This window comes from Strix aluco, chromosome 5 (assembly GCF_031877795.1).
Source record: "Strix aluco isolate bStrAlu1 chromosome 5, bStrAlu1.hap1, whole genome shotgun sequence".
In the NCBI taxonomy this organism is placed as follows: Eukaryota; Metazoa; Chordata; class Aves; order Strigiformes; family Strigidae; genus Strix; species Strix aluco.
In genome coordinates, this window is record NC_133935.1 from 63287402 (window position 1) to 63311711 (window position 24310).

Below are 24310 nucleotides of genomic sequence, written 5' to 3' on the forward strand. Positions count from 1 at the left end.
GGATAATGTAGGAAATACTGGGAAGAGAAAGGTAATCTATCTTTTCAGAGGCCTTCTTATCCCAGGCTTGACCTAGAGGCAGAATTATAAAGCTGCAGCTCATGCCAGAAGGATTGCTTGGTTTTAGCAATAGCCATCTAGCATCTGGGGGAGAGATGTATGAGGGGCAATAGCATTTGAACCCAGGCTTTCTAATTTTGCACAGTACAGTTCATAAAATCCACCTGTCCTGAGAAACAGTAATCTATGTGCCTCCCAGAATAATTTATAGCAAGCCCTACAGTAGGACAGACACAGTTCAACAGTTCAAGTATGACAGAAATTATGTTTTAAATTGTGAACTGACCCATAGTATACCTATTACAAAGGACAGGTGTATTAATGTGGCATTTTAAAACATCATGGTTTATGTTACTGTAGTGTTCCACAGCCAGTTAACAAGTACAGCAGTCACGTATGCCTCAGAAATCTGGGGAGGACAAAGCAGTTGGGAGATTAAAACCCTCTGTTGTTCAATGCTCTGAGTACAAAGAAACTGAACGCAAAATATTTCAAACTCGGTCCTTTACTTACCATGTGTACAAAGAAACTGTGAAATTGTTCTTTCAGGAAAAAGCCAAGATGTTTTATAGCTACTGCACATTTGTTGCCTGTGACAATTGGACTTAATCCAGCACCACAAGATTTGAGTTACACAAAATCATTAATTTCATGACAAACATGCTTACCAGTATCATAAACTGGTGGTGATACTTACCTTCATCTTAATAAAAAATATTGGAGGTGTGAGCCTGTTTTCTGATATGTGGAAGCAAATTGTGCATTTTCAGTTGATTTGAGCAGTTGACAGCAAACATCAGGTTTTACTCCAGTCTTTGGTTTAATTGGAAGCTTTCAGCATGTACTCTACAAGTCTGGAAAAGGGAACTGTTTTTCAGAGTCCTACCTCTTCTAGTTATGGAATTTGTCACACCTTTACACACAGCAAGTCTTTCTTTTAAGGCTGATACCAACTTCAGGACAGTTAGCAGATAAAGGAGGCCTTAGCAAGACTGACTGTCCAGCTCAGCACCTCTCAGAGTGAACTGAAGTGCAGAAGCAACTCACGCCACTCTGCCTACAGTTGGTCACAGGAGAACAACTGTGCAATTCTATCCTCATCCTTTAATTATTTTTCTTCCATATTCTTGACTGTTGCTGGAGTCTGAAAGCTATTTTGAGATTACAAAATTTAAAAAAAAAAAAAAGAATAGTGTGGGAGCTTGCTGTACTCCACACACACACGTACACACACCATCCTCCACCCTTCTCTTCTCCCTCCCCTGTTAAAGGAGCTATCTCGCACATCAAAGTTTGGAGGGTATTTTTGGTACATTCACAAATCACTCAGGAGATGAACAAGCTTATTTGTTCCAAATGATGAAAGTTCAAAGTATTTCATTTATGCTAACAGTTCATTAATGTAGCCACTCATGTGCTAATCCCACTTATTAAGCCTCCCTGTCTCTTATTAATAATAATTTGGCTAAATATGAGATGTTTCAACAAGGTTATTCATACTTTCATATATAATTATGCTAGATATAAGTATAGGATCTCGATAATTTCCTTTTCACAAAGTCTTTAATCTAAATAGAGCTTTGAGTGCCACAAACTGCAATAGGTGCTGCACAGGCTACGTTTGTCTGAAAGACTCCTGTTACTGAGCTGTCTGCAGAGTTCTTATCTCCAAAATCCCCATGAGTAGAGAAGTGCTGTTATCTTTCCTGAGCAGATAGAAACCTGTAGAGCAGAAAAATACAGGAGCAGAACCCACAAAAGTGTTTACACAACTTAATGGGTCCCAGGACCTTCAGGCAAACTCTGGGAGTAAAAAGAAGCAGTGAACTTTGCAAATGAGGTGGGCAGACAACCTGACTGTCCTATTGCCTATGTGAGAGCTTCAGCTAGTATACAAAAAGTGGCCATTTCCTTCTTCAGCTGTGCTTGAGAAGTGAGCCAATTGCCTGTACCTTGAGAGATGAATTAGACTAAGATAGTTAAGCCTTGGCAGCCATGGTTTCCAGATCTGTTTTTAGTACCTGTTACAGCTTTGTTCACCTCTGCTATAAGTAGTCTATTTCTTTCATCCCCCACATAAGTAGTCAACTTTATGCTTCCCCTCTCCAAGCCCAAGAATAGCCCATTTCTTCCTCCTCCTCCATACACGTATCAGATATTCTCTTTCTCCCCAGCACAGTTCTGCCATCTCATTGATCTATTTTCCCACCCTCATACAGGGTGGCTCACCTTCTCCATATATAGCAGCTACACAATCAGTCCCCAAACCACACTGTGCAAACAGCCTGCCTTTCTCTCCATCCTCCTGATTTCTGGGAACATCAGCCTACCTGTATTCTCTCCCAGCTGTCTCACAAGCACTCAAATCCTGTTCTGCCAAGCACCACTACCAGGGAAGAAGGAGGAGGCTAAACAGAAGCACCCGTGATCTTACATATATGGAAGGACTGCAACCCCCATCACACATAAGCATCAGTCAGTCCTGCAGGGAGGACACAGATCTGAAGAAAGAGGGAATGTCTGCCCATCCCTAACACCTGAGGGGTGTAGCACTTACCTCAGGACCGTGAATCCAACTATGCCTCCAACAGCCATCTGAAGGCAATATGGAGTGAAACTCAACACCCATGCACCAACGCCCCTTTGTGGATTTAGCTCCTAGCAGTTCCCTCAAGGTGACAAACCAGGGAGAAGATTCAGCTTGAAGATGACGACTGAGTACATGTACCCATGTATAGGCATCTGGTGACACTTGAGATGCCTTATGAGCTTCATGTAACTCCTTATAGCTGTAGGTCTCATCTAAGTCCTAAGGCAGATCTAACAGCACAGTGTGTGGGTCATGGAGGTTCTCAGGTTCTTGGATAGCACTAAATGCTTATATTTAGGAAGCCGAATCAAGCCTTTAAATGTCTCCATGTGTGTGAAGTTTCTAAGTTCTCACAGTAGTCGGTAAATATCCAAATTGAGACACGCAATGGGATTTAGAGAGCTGTTCAACACAACCTGCAAAGCAGGCACTGACATTTGGTCAGAAAACACTGGCTAGTTCTCCATGAGCTATAACTGGATCATAGTCATCTTGGAAACCCTTACATTTACATGTCTTTATTTGCAAACTATAGGCTCCCCATCAAGACAATCTAAAACAGAATCAGGAATTCAGCCTGGGCTTTTCAAGGACAGCCACAAAAAAAGGCAGCCTACTGATTCTGGCAGAGTGAAATCCTTTAACTTGACCCTAAGGATTGACTATCATCCCGGTATTTGCCTAAATTATATTATGCAGTATTTTAAATCAGTGAAAGACCATAATAGAATTGACAATCCAGGCAATCAGATGGGTCTTCACACATTGCTGCTGATTCATAACATCATCTGGGAATGGTTCAGCCAGGCTGATTTAAGTAAAAAATATTTACTGACTAGCTACCTGCTTACACATGACCAAACCCCTTTATGCTCCTCAACATTTTCCCATACATGTTCCTCCATCTTCCTTGATCTTTCTTTTTCTCCACTCTGGTCTCCCTCCAGATAATCAACCAACCTTTAGTTATTTTTCCCCGTGGGTCCCTCTTTTCCTATATCTGTACTTTAGATGCAATTACTTAGGTAATCTTGACTTCAGATGGTTTTACTGATATCATTACCTAGGTACTGCTGGAATTCCAAGTTCCTCTCCCCAAAAGACCCCACTATTACCCTCCAATTATTGTGAAGTTTGGCCACCTTTCATGTAACTCACCCTTAATCAACTGTGAAACACAGCTGGACTTCACAGTACTATTTGTAACTTTTGACAGCTTCTCACACATATGTCCCACAACATAATGTCTCATGTCATGTTCAATTAGCTGAACCTCGAGCCAGGGCCCAGTCATCTCCCTGCATACCTTGTACTTGGCTGCTTAGCTTTTGCTTAATTGGTCCCTAACCCTTACCTTTAACCATAAAACTTACTTAGGGATTTTGCTCTCTCCTGAAATTTAGTTACATGGAAATGTTTATATTTTTTCCAGTTGTATTTTAAAATAAGCAAATGACATTTGATAAAAGCATAACCTAATGACATGCTCATTAATTGCAGACAGAATATTTTGATGTTCTGATGACAAACACAATTGTGATCTTTTTTTTCCTGGCATATATAAAGGTGTTATAGTTTATGTCATCACCCAGGACTGTACCTGTAATTAACAAGACCTCTAAAGGTCTCAGCTGTCTGTGCTGAAGCACCTATAACAATGAAATCCAGAAGTGTCATTTGGCTCAGAAAAAGCAACTATCCTCTCTTCAATGGTTAGTAGATGGCTAGGAAAGAGAAAAAGAGGACTGGTATACTATACTTTCCCCATGTAACCTGCAACCACTAACTAATTCTGAGTTCAGGAGATTTACTGAGACTGATGGTACCTGTTCACTTAGTAACCTTTAATGAATCTTTCTTCCAAACTCTTGTTGGTCTGCCCTTGAACTCTCATAAATTCACTGAGTCCAGAATACCACTGCTAAGGATCTCCACAGGCCTGACTCTCATCGCAGGAAGAACTTTGAGTTTGGAGTCTTTTTTGAACTTGGCTTCATTTGCTGCCAGCAGATTCTTCTGCTGGATAAGCAAGCAGCGATTTCCTATCTACGCTCTCCATGGTCTAGTCTGGTTCTACAGACCTTGATTATATGTTGCCTCTTTTCCAGATTGAGGAACCTCAGACTCTTTTTTTCCTCAAATTCCTGAAATATATTCCTCCTTGTTCCTTAAATACAGAAGCCATCCCACCTCATCTTTGATCATGCTTGTTCTGAGATGAAGAAAATTTGGGGATTTGTGTGTGTGTAATGAGAAAGAAAAAAAAAAAAAAAAAGATATCCTAAAGAATCATTTTATATTCATACTGAGTTAGAAGTGGCAAGAGAGAAGGGGATTTATAGAGTGACATAAGTAATGCCCTCTGTTTTGCTCTCTATTTGCTTTCCAACAATTATTAAGAATGCTTTTGCCTTTTTTTGACATCTACCAAGTACTGAGCTAATATTTTCATACACCTACCTATCATAACCCCAAATGTCACTCCTGAGTGGTAACAGTAATCTCAGATCTCATAATTTTCCATTAGAACCTAGGATTCTTTTCATCACATTTTTCTCTGTGTATATTAAATTTTATATATTTCAGTTGCCACAGTTCATAGGCAGCTCTGAATATTTAATAGCAAACCAATAGCAACAGGTCTATGTTTTCTGATTAAATTTTGTTCAAATTTAAGAAGTTACTCTTTGTTGCAATAGATGTTCTGAGATCTTAGAAGCCATTACAATGGAATGACTGCCTTAAAGATTTTGAGATGTTAAGAAGGAATTTTGTTTTACTTAGTTATTCCTTTCCCTACTTGAGAAACTTGTGCTTTTTGTTTCTATGTGCTAGAAGCCAACGTCTCTGCCTCTGTTTATTTTCCAATCAATGTACCACCAACACTGGTGGTACTGCCAAAAGAAAGATGAGCTGTGAATAGTTTATTTGGCAAATATCTTGAATGCTGACAAATAGTGGCTATTCCTGAGACAGGTTATGGCATATCAGAATACCCTTGTTGTTGTTCTGTTGCCGTTTACTTTTCTCCCCAGGTGAATAGTAGATTTCAAAAATACTTACATATTTAAAAGCAATGAGAATAATAGCATTCAAATGCTAGGTCAGTTCCATAATCTAAATTGCTTTTAGTTCCAGTTAAAATTGAAACATACCCTCTAAAAGCAATACAATTTGCTATAAGCAAAATAATGCAGAAAAAAAATTATAAACATGCATTTAAGAAAAAAAAATCTGTGCTTCATTTGCCAGCAGTAAAGTGTTCCTACCATTCAATATGCATTATTTGAAAACTCTGTGCAGCACCATCAACAATGTTTACCCAAGCATGATGATTATGATAAATTGTTCCAGGGACTTCATATCTATTGTGCTTGTAGGTCAGCACTTGCTGTAATAAGAAGGCCACCAGATTCACAAATGAAAGAGAAAAAAAAATGGTAAATGTGATGTCAACATAGGAAATACTGTTTGATTAGTTATGCAAATGAGCCAAAACCGATTTGCTTTTGGCTGGAATTGACCTCGTAGATCTCAGTTTAACAGCTGGTTGCAGGGGGGATTTATTTATTTATTAATTTATTTACTATTAAATGGGCTATTGTTAAAGCCTGCCACATACATAGGAACTGTCTGTTCACTCTGCATGATCAAGTGTTTGAGTCTATGTATGTCTTTAATACATAGCTTAAGCATGCACTGCAGTTTTCCATTTTGGCTTACTGTTTTTGTAAGTATACATTTTGGTTTTACTCGTCTGAATTTCCTGTCAGGATGTACACTATCTTTAAAAAGAAGGCAGCAGAAAAAGAGCCTTTTAATCACCAACGCCACTGAAAACAGTGCCTTATTCTGCAGTTACTGGATTGAAAGAACCTTCTTCACTGGGATAGAAATTGCTTCCTTACATTCTATAAAGAGAGCCTTACTGGCAGTAAGCTGGAGGGGAAGGGGACTCTGAAATCGCTACTTTTAGACAGCTCACTGCATGGGTGACATGAAAGATGGTGGGCTTCTATTGTGTCTCAGAGTGGAGGGCCAAATTCAGTGTCTGGATAGGTTGTAGAGGAACCGGGAGAGGCTTTGCACCAGGCTGTCACCATTCCCTGCATTCAGGCAGACCTACTTCTACCTGCCCCTCCACAGAAAGACGAAGAAAAATAAAACCTTCCAGAAGGTCATGCTACCTTGTGTTTGGGGACTGGGGAGGAATCTGATATTAAATAATTCACTCCTGCCTGCTATTCATTTATCATTTCAGGGGTTAGCCTTATCGGTCTCTGTGGGAAACTACTGTGTTGCTAACAGGTAACTACGCAGTGAGATGATGTGCTAGTGTGGTTGTAGCCGTGCTTTGTGTTCTCAATTTTCCATTTAATAATCCAAGCAAAAATGAATAGGAATGCTAAATAGGAGTATGAAATATTATTTTCATTTTCTCTGTTGCTGCATAGCGGGAGGGAAAATAACGAAAGGCCCCTAGAGGCATATCCATTTGTCTAGAACATAGGAAGGGATTTGCAACTGGAGTCAGAGCATTTTACAGCATGGCCATGCCTCTTGCAGAGCTGAAAGTATAGTCAGAAAGTCAGCCAGTGGTGCATCTCTCTTCACAGATAGGAAAAACAGCACCAGCCTTCATGGAAAATGTTCGAAACACTTGTTTGCAATGGATGTTGAGTAGTAGTAGTAGTAGTAGGAGTAGTGTTGAGCGCTAAAGGTAAATTGTGACTGAACAGCCACAAATGAGCATGAAGGAAATGTAGACAAATTTGACTCAGTGCTCATGTATATACATATAAAACCAACCTGTTCAAAGTTTGCATTTCAGCCTATCATTGCTTATTTCTCATACTCTATAACCACCCTGCTCGGTAAGTAGTGGGGTTAGAAGGCCATTCTTCAGCAGATTTAATAAGGGACAGCTGTTTTGGCACTGAAGGAATCGGCTAGGTACAGACTGGTTTTGCCAGAAGAGGCAGAGTTTTTAGGGTAGTGGTTTTTATCTCAAGATCAGCTGATAAAGCTGGGAAAAACAGATATCTAAGATTTCTAGCCCACAAACCTTTCATCAGATCCTCTGCTTTGACAGAAGATGCAGTATTGAAGCTTTTTCCATGGCTAGGCCAGACAGATAGCTGCTTAAAAAGACAGGTTTAAACCGTGCTGTCTTTAGTACATCTAACAGCCTAGCCCTTTTCTACTAGATCTTACTGAGAACTGAAATAAAAAAACCAGATTACGTGAATAGACTTTGTCTGTTGCCTAGCTCTTCCCAGGCTCTGATGGCACCTGGCTGTTATCAAACTCTCAAGTTCTGATCTTTTTCTGAGAGGAAAATATACACCATCTACTGTCCTCGGGCTTAGCTTTGAAAAGCAGTTGAGTTACATCTTCTGTTTAGCAAAGGGCCAAGTAAGAGGTTCAATGTCACCATTCTTCTTGTCTTTCTGTGTTCTTGAAGGCAATGGAATTGGGAAAGTAAAGCCTCAGACCAATCCCAAAAATGAAACTAACATGACTTTACACAGAGTGCAAAAAATGGAACTCCCTTAAAATATGGCAAAAATAGTCCTTATTTATTTGTTAATAAGTTTTTAATGATCTTGCAACTCTAGCATGCCAAACAAAATTGAGGTAGACAAAAATACTGGTTTTACTTTCATTTTGTATCTTCAAAAAACAAGGTGTGAGATCCTATGCTAATACTCCTCCACTTCATATTAAATACTCATGGTAAAAAGTTCTCTGAAAAAACAGTACTCTAACCAAACAGAACTGACACATTTGACTTCAGCATTACACTTAATGAATATGCGTTTTGGTATCATATTATGTGTCTGAATGATATTTCTAATGATAGTAGTTATAACTATTGTCAGGACAACGTATCTTTTGCACACACCTTCTCAATATTTTGAATTTACTCAACAATTTCTCCAGTAAATTAGAAACTAAACATGGAAATCCACAGATTCTTTGTTAACATACAGTACCATACATATCAAGACGCACTGCTGGCATAGCTTTCATAGAGGAAATAAAGGAAAATAAAAGTTGCATGTAAACCCAAAAAAGGATTTGACAAATATCAAAGACAGCACTGAAAATGAAAACATTTACCAGGAGAGAAGCAGAAGATAAATGCAATAAGAAATTGACATTATTATGAAAAAAACATAAGCACTCAAAACAAGCTTGAAAAAAAGCTAACAAGGCACAGAATGACTCACCCTGGAAAATAATAAGATTGTCACAATACAAAGAAAAATACAGTATCAAAACTGAGGAGAGGTTCATTTAGACTGAGAAAAATGTAACAATGGATAAAAAGCAGATTTGGAGAAAATATTCAATATCAGATGAAAAGAGTAAAAGAAGGATGAAAATTAAAGAAATTTTTTTAAAAATAGGGTCTTATCAAAAGGGGAAAATGTTAACTCAGAAACTAAAGAGGGATCAGTTTCTCATAAAGATTTGCTAATGTTCCATAAAATGACAAGTGGAAATAATACATAATGAAAGAGAAGTTTTATGTAAATCTGCAAAATATTTACTAAAGGGTATAGCGATGAAAATAAGTCATATTTTCATTGATAAGTCATCAGTAAGAATAGTAAGTTTTAAGAAATAGAAATTTGGAATGTTAACTACAAGTCCTTTTCATGTCTGCTTGATATAGTATCATGTTATTTATACTTCATCTAGGAGAAAGCAGGAGCAATAATAGAAATCATGTCATAGACCTAGTGAACTGATTTGCTTGACAGGTTTACTTATTTCCAAATTAATTTTAGTGAATTTGGCTTGATGCAGCATAAGCTAAAACATCATGACATGCCAGCTAAAGGTGAACATTGTCACCCTACCACATCCAGGCATTTCCTAGACTATAGGGAGAGCTTCTTCACCAACCATTCTTCAGCACAAGAACCAGAGGGGTATTGTAGGAATTGGCCTCTGACCTGGTGTCTTTTCTAAACCATTGACACCTGTTCAGAGCAGCTGTAAAGTGCTATCACATCAGGATATTATAATTTTATTCTTATTCTGACCAGGTGTGTATATATGCTGAATGGCCAGAGATGAATCTTCTAATCCATCCTTATTATCTCTGTATTACAGGTTATAAAACTGCATGAGTTACTCAGCGTAAACATTTGTGGTCATGTTTTAAGATGACTAAGTTTTTGATGTAAAGATTTCAAATGATGGAGTCTAACACACTCACTGGTGATCTGTCCTAGATGTTTATCATTCACCTTGTAAAATATTACAATGCCTCACCTGTTGGAAGTGAAAGTTAACCATTGGCACAACAACCACATCAGGACCAGATTCTCTCTGTGTAGTAATGTACTATGGAAAACTAGGAAATAGTTGTGCCACCTATGAACGCTGTGCGTGCCCTTCAGTGTGGGTGTGTTCATGATGGGTAACTTGTTCATGGTATAAATTGGATTCTCAAAAAAACTCCGTAAGAAAGGGAGCACACTGACCTATCTAAAACTTTTCCAGCATCTGAGTAGGTAATCACATTAGCAGCTGTTAGAAATGATCTTTAGCTTTCTCAGATGATCACAAAGCTTTGTTCCCAGTTGAAAACCTGGAGATAAAAAGGCACCAAACTGCACAAAACTTGGCCTCCACCAGGGTGGAGGGGGAAGCTGGAAGCTGCTGCAAGCTCACATGTACTCACAAGCAACATAACTGAGTTAGGTCTAGCTACCAGCTCGAGAGGAAAGCCAAGTGGAGGTATATCCCTTGAGCCTTACAGTCCTGCAGGCATTGGCTTTATACTGTATACTATAGTAATACCTATACATATTGCTATGCAATACTGTAAAATTCTTATTCCTCCTGAGAAACTAGGCCAATTGCAAAATGGTTTTGCATCTGGAGTTTATCTCAAATATATTATCCACTGGTGTTAATAGCATAGGTGTATCAGTGTGTTTGTGCATGTGTATGGGTTTGGAAATCACTAGGGTTGTTTCCTGGCATCTAGGTTCTTTGAGTGAAAACCAGCTGAGTGAAAACTTTAAAGACATTTTCCCTTAGAACATTCCTAAAATAGTTTATTGGTGGAGCTCAGCACATGGAACTTGTTTCTTCCCATGATACCAAAAGTCTGTTTAACAAGAACTGTTGTTCAAAGTTAATCCTTCCCCTAATGAACCAGCCTCTATTGTACGTAAACTTTGTAGTACCCTGAAAGATGCTGACCTTGCAGGAGAAGATACGTCTCCAGTCTGCTTTCCAGATACAGCCAACTGCTTGAGCATCTTGACAACTTCTCCTCTAACTTTTTGTTCACTCTGAAATTTCAAATTTGCTTCATGTCAAGATAGCTCATAACAGCCCAAACAGCCAGGTAGAGCAGGCCAGGTGGACCTCGAAATGAAAAACTGACACAGAAGTTTTTTGTTTTCCTTGAAGGACAAACTGGCAGAAGCAGCTCTGGTGGCTGAGGACTAAGAGACCTGCTGGAGCAGGGTACCTATAAAGCACCAAGTGTTTTCACACTCAAGTTGCCTGCCATTAAAAGTCGCATCACATCCCTGCAGAGTAGACGGTTTCACTCAGATGGGAACAGTATTGCAAACACAGAAACCATTCACATGGCTCCTGGGCTGCACTGGAGCGGGCCTGGGACGAAGTGCAAGATCGTGTGTGGCATCTTATGCTCCCAAAGCCCCGAGTGTCTGTCAGGGGTGTTTCCAGCCCCCCACCTACCTACCTTGTCACACCAGGACACCCCAGACGGCTCAGCTGGGCGCTCGAAGGCTGTGGGGAGGCAGGCCCAGCCCGGCAGGCGGGGTGCCCGCTCCCTCGGGGTTGGGGTGCCGCTCAGGGCGGCCTGTCTCGGCCGGGGCTCCCCTCCGGGCCCACACGTGCCGCCCTGCCGCGCGGGTCCCCCCGGCATGGCCCGGCCAGGCCCCCGCCCCGCACTTCCCCACCACGCCGGACCTGCTGTTTGCTTCCCTTAATTTTTCATTTCTTGTTTGGATGGTTTGGTTTTGCCTTTTTTTTTTTTGTCTTCACGAAGAAACGGTGCCACTGCCTGCGCCCTGACCCACTTCTAAGGCGGCTGATGCTGTTCTGCCGCTCCAGCCCCCTTCCCCCGCTCCCCCGCCACTTCCCAGGGAACACGTATACCGGCCCGGGGAGCAGCCGCAGACGCCACCGACTGACGGGCCGGTAGCTCTGACCAGCCGCGCCGAGCTCCCCGCGGTGATTCTCACGGTAACCCTCGGCAGTCAGCGCCTGCAAAGCCGGGCCCTTCGAGCACGGCTGGGAGCGGCCCCGGGACGCCGCCGGTGAGCGGGACTCCTCCACCGGCGCGCTCTGCGGCACCCCCGAAGGGCTGCCGGGCTCCGCGCCCCCGGGGCCGCCCCCACCGGCCCCGCACCCCGCTGCCCTCCGAGACCCCAGAAGCCCCACACCCCCCTCCCCGCCGAAATAGACTTTCCTTCGCACGCCGGTGAGGGGGTGGCGGTCTCCCGGGGGGCTGCCCCCGCGCGGAACCGCTCTCCCCCCGCACCGGCGCTGCGGCGGCCCCGGGGCCACGCTCTGCCCGCGGCGCCGTGACCCCCCCGCGGCCTCCCCCTCCTGCCTGGGGGGGGGTCGGCCCCCTCCCGCGCGCGGCCGCGCGCGCGCCACCACACTCGCTCGCCCACTCCCCTCCGCACCGCACACACTCACACCCCGCACACACTCACACGCGCGCACACGTGCGCGCCGCCCAGCAGCGCGCGGTCTCCGCCCCCCCGCGCACACACACACACACACAGACATCAAGCACACCCAGGCGCACACCCGCGCACGCACACACACACAACCCCCACAGCCGCGCGCACAGGCGGGCACACCCGCGCACACCGCGCACTCCTCCGCAGGCACCCGCGCCCCCGAGTGCGCGGAGCGGCGCGGAGGGCGGCCCCGGCGCGCCCCCGCCATGCGCTGAGCCGCGGCCCCGCCAGCTGCCAGCGCCGCTGATCCCGCCCGCCCGCGGCGTGGGGGCGGCCGCCGGGCGCGGCCGCGGCGCGGAGCCGGCTCCCCGCTGGGGAGAGGTGCAACTGCCCGCGGAGGCAGGCGGGAGGCTGAGAGGCAGTCGGACAGGCAGGCAGGCGGGAGGAGGCAGAGGACGATTTGGACATGCTCATTCTCGGGCGCTTGGTTGCCTGCATCCAGCTCGTCTGCATCCTCAGAGTGGGTGAGTGATCTCTGCATGAATTCACCGCTGGGTTTCAGACCAACTTTTCTCCCCGGGCCCCGGTGGGGTTTCCTCCCTCCGACCCCTTCTGCGTACAGCTGCGGGCGCAGTCTCCGGCTGTGCCACGCCGTGGAACGCGCTGTCAGCACCGCGGGTGGGAACGTTTCTTCTACCCGTTTTTCCCTCAGCCTCCCGCAGCCGGGCTCCGCGGATGCGCGGTACCCCCACGCCACCCCCGGCGCAGGCGGGTTGCACCGGGGGGGGGCTCGCCAGCCCACCCTGCCTCTGCTCCCGCAGCGGCGTCTCGCGTGGCCCTCCGCGCCCCGCGGAACCGGTCCCCGCCGAGCCCTCCGCAGGGGTCTGACCCGGCGGGCAGCCCGCACCCGCGGGCAGTGGGTGTGCGCCTGTGACAGGAGGGAGCGAGGAGATCCCTGCCAAGCAGTTTTGACGTCGAGCTTCTCTGTGGACGTGGGGTGCAAATTTTACTTTAGCCTCTCGCACGAACTGGTTCGAAGAGAACCGCGGATAGGCGCAAAATTTCGGTCCAGAAAAAGACTCGTTCTCCGAGAGCGGGCAGCGTCAGTGAGTGCCCTGAAACAAGGTGTAACTGCTGCCTCGGAGAGCGAAACGCGAGTCGTCCGTTCACGTGGGACCCTGCATACAGAATATGGATTCATAGATTTTAGTAGGACTACTTACATAACCAAATTATTTTTCAACTCATTCAGATCTGTGCAACCGGAGTGCACCCTCAAAAGCATGCAATGCTCTGTTACACGGGATTATTATTATAACCAGCGTGAGTCAGTTGATGCTGTTAGAAGAGCTGCCTTAAATACTTCGTCAAATAAATATTAGGAGCTTAAGTAGTGGGTTTTGTATCGTATTGAAGGATCATTTTGAATTTATAAGCTTCTGTCAAATGGATCACTAGAAAATACTAGTTGTTTGCTTGTATTTAAGTATGAGGAACTTAGGAGCTTCAGCTCATTATGTACAAAACCAGTTTTACAATACGTCTCTCGTGATAAAGTAGGCACTAACCTACATTTTTCACCCAATAGGTGGTGCTGCTTCTGAAACCGTGAAGCTTTATAAACAAAGATCGGTGTTAGGTTACTCGGAGTGAAAACAGTTTAGTACCAAGTTCTGCTAGTTAGAGGAAACTACTTTTAAAATCTTGTCATGTGAAAAATATTTTTACCTCCTTTCTGAAAGTATAGTGGAATAATTCAAGTATAAATGTGATGAATGTAACTGACCTTTAATTAAAATGTATGATCTTTGTAAGGGCATTAATAGCATTTTAATGTCACTTTTAAACTAACCTCTTTCTAAAACCAGGGTACTTACTCTAAAATATTTCTGTTATACTAGTTTGGCAAAGAATGGCCTGTCATAAAACTTTTGATAAGTTTTCGTAACATTTTTCTTATGTTGCCAACCTGTTTCATAAGATCAGGTATATTCCCAAGACTATTTAAAGGACAAAATTAGCAGGTATTTGTGTATGTGTGTGGAGGTATATGAAAATATGTCAGTACGAATCAAGTATACCATCATATGGTCATAATGTAATACAACACAACACAATTCAATTTTGGGGACTAACTTCAATGTTCGGGTGATCCTACCACATGGCAAGCAATGCAAGACATAAACATAACTTTTTTATAAAATGTATTTTTTAATAATTTAATCTCATAATGTGGTTTTGTATAATGTATATATTCAAATACATGGTGTCCATGTGTGTGTTATATTCATGAATTTAAAAGATCTGTTAGAATGGAAAAACAAGTTTTTTTGCCTACACATGAGGTATAAGTGCGACTACTTTTTTTTTCTCTAGCCTGATACACTATTGTTTTCAAACCTGACCTGAAGGGAACACCCCTTCTAGATGGGATGGATGATTTGGTGGTTCATTCTGAAGACTCATGAGCTAGACTGCTCAGTGTGTTCGGTGACATGATTTTTTCTAAAAAAGGCATACCCTGTACAGGTTATTAGACTAATTTAATCAGATTTCATTTGAGTATGTTCCTCTTTGAGTATCTCCCCATAACTAAACATGCTCTCATCAGATAGTGTTAGTTCATAAAAGTAAATATTTTGTCAGTATTTTGACATTATTTCCTTTTGGTTTTTTGTAAAAAATAAAATATATTATTGCATACTACCAGTGTATGGTTTTTAGGGCTTGCTGAGAGAGGAGCACAGGATCAGGCAGGCTGGGTATTTCTGGTATGGAAGAAGCCAGACCCAGAGTTCTGTCAATGGAGTGTTGCTGAAGAGCATGGCAGTCTGCCTTTGCGTTCTGGAGACTACGCTTACTAGTTCGAGGCTAGGCAACATGTAGATCCCAGCCTCATTTGCTTGTAGTTTCAAAAAATGTTGAGTTCTCAGCTGATCACGTAGAGAGCTCTGCAGGAGGTCCTTTCTAATGAAACTGTTTGGGAGTTTTGCTGTGGCTTCTGGGAGATTCAGCAGGAAAATCTAGGTCTCATCTGTGTTCAGAAAAGACAAGAAAGCCACGTCAACATCACTGAAGAAAAACCTATTAGAGCAGACAGAGGCAAAAAGTTCTTTGGGAATGACAAGACAGTGGCAGTTCATTCTCTGTGTTATTGAAGACATGCTTAGGGGCTTGATTCTAATATCACTGCTGAGATATGAACAGCACCTTCCTCCACAGTGTTACTGAAGCCAAGTACTCATGTAATTATTTATGGAGCAGGGTATTATCTGAGAATTCTCAGTGAATGCCATTCAGTGAAGTTCAATGGAACTACTTGTGGAGTGAGATGCTATTCAGTCACAAGTAAGGGCACATGAGAAGTCTTGTGGGATTTGTGGACACTACTGTGTACTTAGAATAGAGATTTCCTATGAAGTCTTTCTGTTACTAAAATTAAAGGGAAAAAAAAAACCTGTGGACAATTCACTTGCTTTTCTACATTTTTATTTTAAATGAGAAATATATGAATCTGTAATCTTTAGGCTGCACATATCTTAGGCTGAAGATATTTGAAATTCTGCCCCAGTTTACTGATGTGTTCCGTGTAACCTCCTGAAAGTCAATGGGGTGTGCCCTTTTTTGTAGTTTTTGTCTCATTGTGCTTGTGGAAAAAAATCTAGAGTCTTTTCAATAAGTAGATTATCTATGACTGTGTAGGCAAGAAAATGTTAATAGAGAAAGGAACATGTTTTAACAAATTACATTATAGTTGTGGCTAAATTTGAATCAAAGAGGTGTAAATATTTAGGCAAGACTTAAAAAATATTCTTGCTAGCTTTTGCTAGAAAAACGTATGGGTAATTTCCCCAAATAATGTTAAAAGTCTCTCCAAAGTTATTTCATCTGCACCTTACTACTGTCACTGACCTCAGCTAGGGTTTTGTCTTTCAAAATGCAGCTAATTAAACTATGAATTGTTTACTTAGTTGTGTCTCACTTTAATTTTTCACTGTCTAGAAAAGATCTCTCTCTCACTTTTAGTTTGTTTCTTGCATCCCAATACCATGATTTATTCACACAAAAGTAGTAACATTGCCCTAAATTTTCTAATTTTTATTATATAATTGACAACAGGACTGTATTTCCAAGCTGGCGGACAGCATACATCTCGCTACCAACAAGAAAAGTAACTTCTCTGTGCTCTTTACTGGACAGCCCCAACTAGTAATGATGAGAATCTGAAGGATAGCGTTGGTTCAGCTTTCGAAATCCAATCTCACTTTCTGTTCATTCTCATGTCTGCATGTTTAGATTCAGTTAGACTGTTAGATTCCCTTAGACTGTTAAAGCACTACAGGGTCAGAGCCTTCTTTTTTGCACTAACCTCTGACAGTATTTTTGTAGGCTAGATACTTGGCATACTTCAAACTCAATTTCATCACAGTAATATTACTGTATATTATTTTTAATGCTTTAGCATATTTTACACTTAATATGGCATGTTCTTGTGGATGCTGATGCATAGTTCCTATGGAGAAATTTAGTCCTGTCATTATCTAAAACATGAGCTAAAACAAAAATAAGAATTTTAGGACCGTTAAACCATCTATTTTCATCTGTATATGTTCTAACTGTCTATATGTTATGCATTTTTGTACCATAGAGATTGATATATACCAGAATCTAAATATACAGTATGGATTTATTTTAGGTTCAGATACTGACAGGTATGAAAAGTTGTGCAGAAATGAATGACATTTTGAAAATTAATATCAGTGTAACCTAATATTTATTCAGCACACTAGTCTGTAGGACATACCTAAAATAGTTAAAGCTGTAGTTTCCAATGTTGAATCAATACAATGTATAAGGGGAGTTTTCTAACTTGCATTTGGCATTACTTCATCTCTAAATATACTCTTCTATCTGAACTCCTGGAAAAAAACTAAATAATATATATAAAAATAAGGTTGTAATTTGAAACTTTATAATTATAATCTGGATTGTAAATCAGGATGTTAATTTATGAATGTAGGCACTTGCCCATTTCTTAAGGAAGGCGGTTTCCTTCATTTTCTGTGCTCATCATTTAAATGGTCACTTCCCACTATGAGTTCTCTAATTAGAAATTTAAGGGTGAACAGATTCTGTTCTTTTGCTGACAATTTCAATTCCTCTTCAAACGTGCCGTGCTTCTCAGTATTCCCTGTAGGGCCTGTAAGTCTGCAGCAGTTCCGGAGCCCCCCGCTCCCATTTAACAGCTCAATTCTCACAGCTTCGTGCACCATTTATGTGGCTTTCCTGTATGAGACATCCTTTGGCTATTCAATAAGCTTCTTTTCCCATAAAGACAAAAGTTACCTTTTTGAATACGTGTCAAGGCTTCTGCATTAGAAAGATAAATCAACATAAAGAACAGGACTTACAGTATTAAATAAACAAAATCCATTAAACGAAAGATAGCAAATTTATCAAAGAGGCTGGGACTGCAAATGAAACTTGGCTCCAGCAGGTTGTTGAGGAACTGTTGGCAGCAGAGTACTTTTGTAGGAAGGTATGATGCAGGTTGCTTGTTGAATACAAATTACTGAAGTTGGTCAATTCAGTCTTGAGGCTCAGGTGGAAATAACTGGAGATTTTAGAAATGAGGTGAGAGTTTATTTTACTTACTTTGCATCGCTGGCTGATATTGTGGAACTGTCTGGTGGAGGTGAAATAATAGACTTTAAGAAACATGGGCACTGTGTAAAAGTGTCACGGATTATTCTAGATGAGGCGTGCCTCTTAGAATCTCCTATTGCCTTCTATTTCTTGCCCATAATTAGATTCAGGTATTCTTTGATCCACCAGAAGTAGCTATATTTCACCCTAGAAATTAATATTTTTCATTACTAATCAAAGACTCCAGGAGCTATTGTTTGAGTTAGCTCATTTCAGAAATCCTTATTCTGGTAAAAGTCCCGTGGACTATGCTACATCTGATGAGGAAAGCTCAGCACTGAAAGTAGGACACCAGTGGAATTTAGATGCCTGAACCCAAAATTTTAATTAAAAGGGTCCCTGACTCAGCTAGTATGTTTTGGGGCTTCCAGGGAAGCTTTCAGGCAGGTACAATTCCTCTTCTGCATGTGTCTTATCTGACCCTATTAACGTGCGTCTCAGTGCCTCTTTCCCTCCTAAGTTTAATTGGAATCCAAACCCAAATGTTCTTTGAAATGACTTACCTGATTCCTAAGTCAATAAGGTTTCCCTAAATAGATGCTGACAGGATCAGGTGTCTTGATCTGACTGCTGTTGCTACTTCAGTTTAAGACAAAGAACAAGGCAATTCTTACATTGTGGCACAGTGACTGAAGTGTTTCACCAAGGAAAGACAGTCCAGAGGGAAGACATGTTCTGAGCTAAAGGTATTTGAACCTAAATCTTCTGTTTCCAGACGTTAGGTTTTGTCAAATGACAGGACTCTTCATACTTCTTGTTTAAGCTGAAGCATTTTTCCTTTAAAAAAAAGAAAAAAAAAAGGGTCAATTATAGGGAAGGGCTAGGGAGGAGGACAAATAACATCATTATGCCACTGTGTAAAATCATAGCTAACCTAGTTATTAAATACTTTATGTGCTTATGTTTCCCTCATCTCAGAAAAGACACAGCTGACTCCAAAAAAGTAACAGAATGGCAACAGGGTATCTGTTTTCAGGAATGACTAAATAAGCTAGGACTCCCTGTCAAGAGCAAAGATAACTTAAATGTTTGTTTTGTAGAGCATTATAAACTCACAAGTGGTGGGAATAGATTCTTCACTAACTCTTCTAATACAAGAACAAGGGGACAGCAAATGAAGGCAGTAGGAGACAGATTTACAGATAAATAAAGGCGTAGTTTTTATTGCAACAGGTGATAGACTTGTGAAACTCTGCTGTAGGTTGCTCTGAGACCAAAATGTTTTGAGGGGATACGAGATAAACTCTTGAAACAGAAACTTACTGAGGGTTGCTAAGCAGATGGAAACCACATCCATTTCAGGATTTTTTGGAGGTGGAAATAGAGCCTGGGAGAGTTTGCAAGGAAATTTTTAAGCATATCATATAAGTTTGCCTTTTTCTTACTTTTTCTTAAGCATCTGCTTCAGGATTTTGGAGGCAGGACTCTGAATTGGTAAGATAGGAGAGCAAGAGAGAAATAAAAGTTCTTATACCTGCTCCTACTCAGTATTTCATTATCCACTTGCTGGATGCAATGCATAAATCACTGCCACTGCATTTTCTTTGGTTGTGCTCTAAAAAGAGCAGGTTTTGCTCATTTTTTGAAAGTTGCAGATACTCCCAGAAGGGGATTCTAGGTTGCACTTCTGAAGAACCCAACCTCCCAAAGGTGGGCAGAGCTCAGATATGTTTCCACCAACTCAGCATTTTATATCAGCTGTCCTGGGCAGCTGAATGCTTTCTGGGCAAACCAGTTGCTTGTTATTGCACTCAGCTGCCTATCTCACCAAAGGACAGTGTAGGAGCCTGAACTTCAAGGCTCTGGAGCCTTCTCCTAGTGCTTAACAGGTGGGTGATTCAGCTAAATGCATCTTGCATCTGGGCTTTTGTCTGTGTCAGGGCTCCTGAAGTATCATTTATACCACACCTTCAGATTCAGCAGCTAAAAGATGGGCTAGACATGGCTTGGCCACTTGGCACATAAAAAGCAATATTTACTTCTTTAGATTTTTATAGCATCCAGTTAGACAACAAGGAAACATATTTTTTTCCTATGGCCCTTTATGTTTCACTAAACTTACAGACTGTAGAAAATTCTCTGTGTGATGTTGAAGTACTAGAGATCCTACTTGCAGGTAGCATTCAGCAATGTGCATTTCTGTATGGAGGTATCAGGACTGCTCACCTGACTAGTGAGAGATTTCATTAAGAGTTTTCAGGTGCAGTATATCTGTTAGTACTTTGACTCTGAATTGTTACCCTCATTGCCAAAAGGTTTCTGCTAGATACTGGATTACCTGAAGACTGAAATATAAAGCAGGTATCGGTTGAAGAGGTATCCATCTTCACTGCCTTATTTATCTGTTTGCTGAGATAGGATAACAGTAAAAGCAGTGAAGAGTTGATTAAACAATAACATCAGAAAGGGAGAAATAAGAGATATCTAGAATACTTGACTGTATGAAATCATGTAACAAAATTGTTCTTCAAAATGCTGTAAATAAAGGATGCTGCATAAAAATAAATGAAATCAAATGTATTTTAGTGAATGAAAATGTATGCTTTTGTAAGTGTCCTAACAGAATTTGACTAAGAATTCCTGACTCGTTTAAAATTTCCTTGGAAATCATGAAATGTTCTTTAATTGTAACAGGTTTTGTGGGTTTTTTTAGAAGCTATCCAGGACAAATTCGAGTTTTTGCTTAAGTAAATGGAAGGATTTAGTGACTTCATTGAGATTTAGACTGGTTTGTATCATAATTCTTCAAAATATAATTTTCCAACTATAATGCTATTTTTTGAAAGTTGTCAAAGCCTTGGAAAAGCAAAATTTGTAGTGTTCTGCAGGAGCAGCTTATATTGAAGAAACTGAAAGCTTTTTGAAAGCTAAAGCAAGTATTTTGAGGAAAAATTAAGCCTTTAAAATCAGTGTTTAAAAAAAGATTCTTCATTTGCTTTATATGCTGAACTCCATGACTTCAGCAGAAGTTCCCAAAAAGAAACACATCTGCTTGCTTAGATGAAATAGCTAATGATCAGAGTAACAGCTGGCTTTATAAAAAATGACCTAATGTTACTCCAGACAGTTTGTCTTCTAGCTCCATCCCCAAACTGACCAACTGTGTTTCATCTATTTCTACCCATTTGAAAAAACAATTTTGTTCCAAGTGTATGTCAGTTGTTTCTATCATTCCCTTTTGTAATTCTTACTCTGTTAGGTGTGTGTAAGTATATTAACAAATTTGGGAGGCTAAGGAGCCTTCTGCCAGCCCCCTGGAGCACTGCTGTTAGGTGTGTGGAATATTTCACATTACATGGTGCACTCACCACACAACGCATCCACCCATCATCTGCAGAGTTTGGGGTGAGTCCTGTATGGTCTGTAGCTACTTCTTTCTTTGTAATCTTTGATTTTTGGACAGTAGCTTTGCATTTCATGTATCTTGCAATGTTGCAGAAAAATCCCAAGGAATCAGGTTCTTTTTGAGGGTTTTTTCTTTTGTTGTTGTTTTTCTTTGTTAACACACTTTAGGCTTGTGTTTAAAAAACTGTATCACTGCAGATACACAGATCATATCAGTGGAACTGTGCGTGAATAAATCCTGGATGAGCATCAAGGAGAAAAAGATCCAGATGAGCTATTTAAGTTTTAGGATAGTGCTGACACAAAGCCAAATGGATATAAACTGGAGCAAAAAGCCAACCTGGTTTTTTTTAAGAACAGAGTATCATGTTTTTTGCAAGATCCTGTGGCTCCTGCAATGGGAGAGAACCCCATCAGTGATCTAGGAGTCCCTGTCAGTGAGTACTGTGGTACAGTTTCTGCTGTGCTGAATAAGAAAACTGAGCAGTGTGCACCTGGCTGAGCCAGCCAGCTGCCCACCGCTGAAACAACATAAACCAGTCATTTCTTGTGATGGACTGATAACATTGTGAGCTGAGATACTGGGGACTGAGTGGTCACTTAACATCTCCAGTACCACTCAGCATTTCAAACTGCACTGAGTAGTAAAAATGACTGAGTAGTCATAAATCTATCCAGGAAAAGAAATACGGTCTAATATGAAGTGAGAAGACTTTAAAATGTGCATTTTGGGTTTAATTATTGTATTTTGAGGCTGTTAGTAGTTCACTATTTTAAGTAAGATTACTTGCACAAGCACAAGGTAAGAAACCTCCTTTAAAGAAAAGTATTTGAAATCTCATGTGGTTGTATGACTTCAGGAGCTAGGGGTTTTGTTAAAATACTAGCCATTAGAAGATCTTTGAGAACCAGCAGTGCTCTCACTTTCTCACATGATACGACCATAGGAAATTTTAATTCATTATATTTCAGTGTCAGATTTTACATGGGCTGAATTCTGAGAGTATTCTCAGGCTCATCCACCCATTTCGCGTTAATTTTCTCCATGTCGTTTCACATTCTCATATAAAGGGTTTGGCCTCCCCGACAACCTGGTGAACACTCTCCTCACCATGTGCACATTTCTGCAAAGACACAGGCACTTATGTGTTAGTCTGCTAATGTGAAATTACTCTCACAACTTTGTAAGGGTCCTCCTTGATGGGTTTCTGCCCCTCTTTTAATGTGTATTTCTTACATGTCTGATACAATTCCTCTTCACTGATTCTTCCTGTATTTTGTATTATCACTAACTTTCTCCCCTTCTTTATTTGGGATAAAGGAAAAAGGATTAATATGTTGCTTACTGCTTTATCGGTATGGTAAAAAAAACCCAAGCACATTAGTCAATATAATATGTATTAGAACTAACCAAACAGTGGATAAAAAAAGCTAAATTCTGTAATTTTTTCTCTGTTTTATTTTCTGCACCGTTGTCTAATCACTTAACCAAAGGTTTAATTTTTGATATCTCTTGAGAGAGAGAAAACAGATTTCTGTATTTATCATATATATATATTTGAGTAGAGGTCAAGTCAGTATTACATTCAACAGAATTCATTCAGGAATACTTAAGACTGCAAATTATTCTTTTAATCCATTAGTGAAAAATCATAGAAACATAGAACGGTTTGGGTTGGAAGGGACCTTAAAGATCATCTAGTTCCAAGCCCCCTGCCATGGGCAGAGGCACCTTCCACCAGATCAGGTTGCTCAAAGCCCCATCCAACCTGGCCTTGAACACTTCTAGGCAAGGGGCATCCACAACCTCTCTAGGCAACCTGTTCCAGTGTCTCACCACCCTCACAGTGAAGAATTTCTTCCTCATATCTAATCTAAACCTACTCTCTTTCAGTTTAAAGCTATTACCCCTTGTCCTATCATTGCATGTCCTTGTAAAAAGTCCCTCCCCACCTTTCCTGTACGCCCTCTTTAGGTACTGGAAGGCTGTTACAAGGTCTCCCTGGAGCCTTCTCTTCTCCAGGCTGAACAACCCCAACTATCTGAGCCTGTTCTCATAAGGGAGGTGCTCCAGCCCTCTGATCATCTTTGTGGCCCTCCTCTGGACCCACTCGAGCAGGTCCATGTCCTTCTTAAGTTGTGGGCCCTGAGCTGAATGCAGTACTCCAGGTGGGGTCTTATGAGAGCTGGTCACACTTCTTTTGATGCAGCTCAAGATACAGTTGGCTTTCTGGACTGCGAGCACACATTGTTGGGTGATGTTGATGTTCTCGACAGCCAACACCCCCAGGTCCTTCTCTGCAGGGCTGCTCTCAATCCACTCATTGCCCAGCCTGTATTTGTGCTTTCAATTGCCCTGACCCATGTACAGGACCTTGTACTTGGCGTTCTTGAACTTCATGAGGTTTGCACAGGCCCACCTCTGAAGCCTGTCCAGGTCCCTCTGGATGGGATCCCTTCTCTCCAGCATGTTGACCACACCACACAGCTTGGTGTCATTGGCAAACTTGCTGAGGGTGCACTCAATACCACTGTCCATGTCACCAACAAAGATGTTAAACAGTACTGGTTCCAACACCAACCCAACCCCTGAGGAACGCCACTTGTCACTGCTCTTCATTTGGACATCAAGCCGTTGACCGCAACTTCTTGAGTGTGACCATCCAGCCAATTCCTTATCCACTGAGTGGTCCATCTGTCAAATCCCTGTCTTTCCAATTTAGAGACAAGGATGTTGTGCGGGACAGTGTCAAATGCTTTACACAAGGCCACATAGATGATGTCAGTTACACTTTCCTTATCTACCAATGCTATAAACCCATCATAGAGGGCCACCAAATTTGCCAGGCACAGTTTGCGCTTAGTGAAGCTGTGTTGCCTGTCACCAATCACCTCCCTATTTTCCATGTGCCTTATG

General features: G+C 41.6%; 1 protein-coding gene across 7 annotated transcripts in view; it reads left to right on the forward strand.

Annotated features, from left to right (window-relative positions):
- The first annotated feature begins 12710 nt into the window (after positions 1-12710).
- PTPRZ1 (protein tyrosine phosphatase receptor type Z1) overlaps positions 12711-24310 on the forward strand; it is a 143610-nt gene continuing 132010 nt past the window's right edge. For all 7 annotated transcript variants that reach the window (XM_074827588.1, XM_074827591.1, XM_074827590.1 and 4 more), the window contains exon 1: positions 12711-12866. In XM_074827588.1, the coding sequence (XP_074683689.1) occupies positions 12809-12866 (58 nt within the window). In that variant the 5' untranslated portion in view covers positions 12711-12808. The remainder of the gene's footprint in view (positions 12867-24310) is intronic.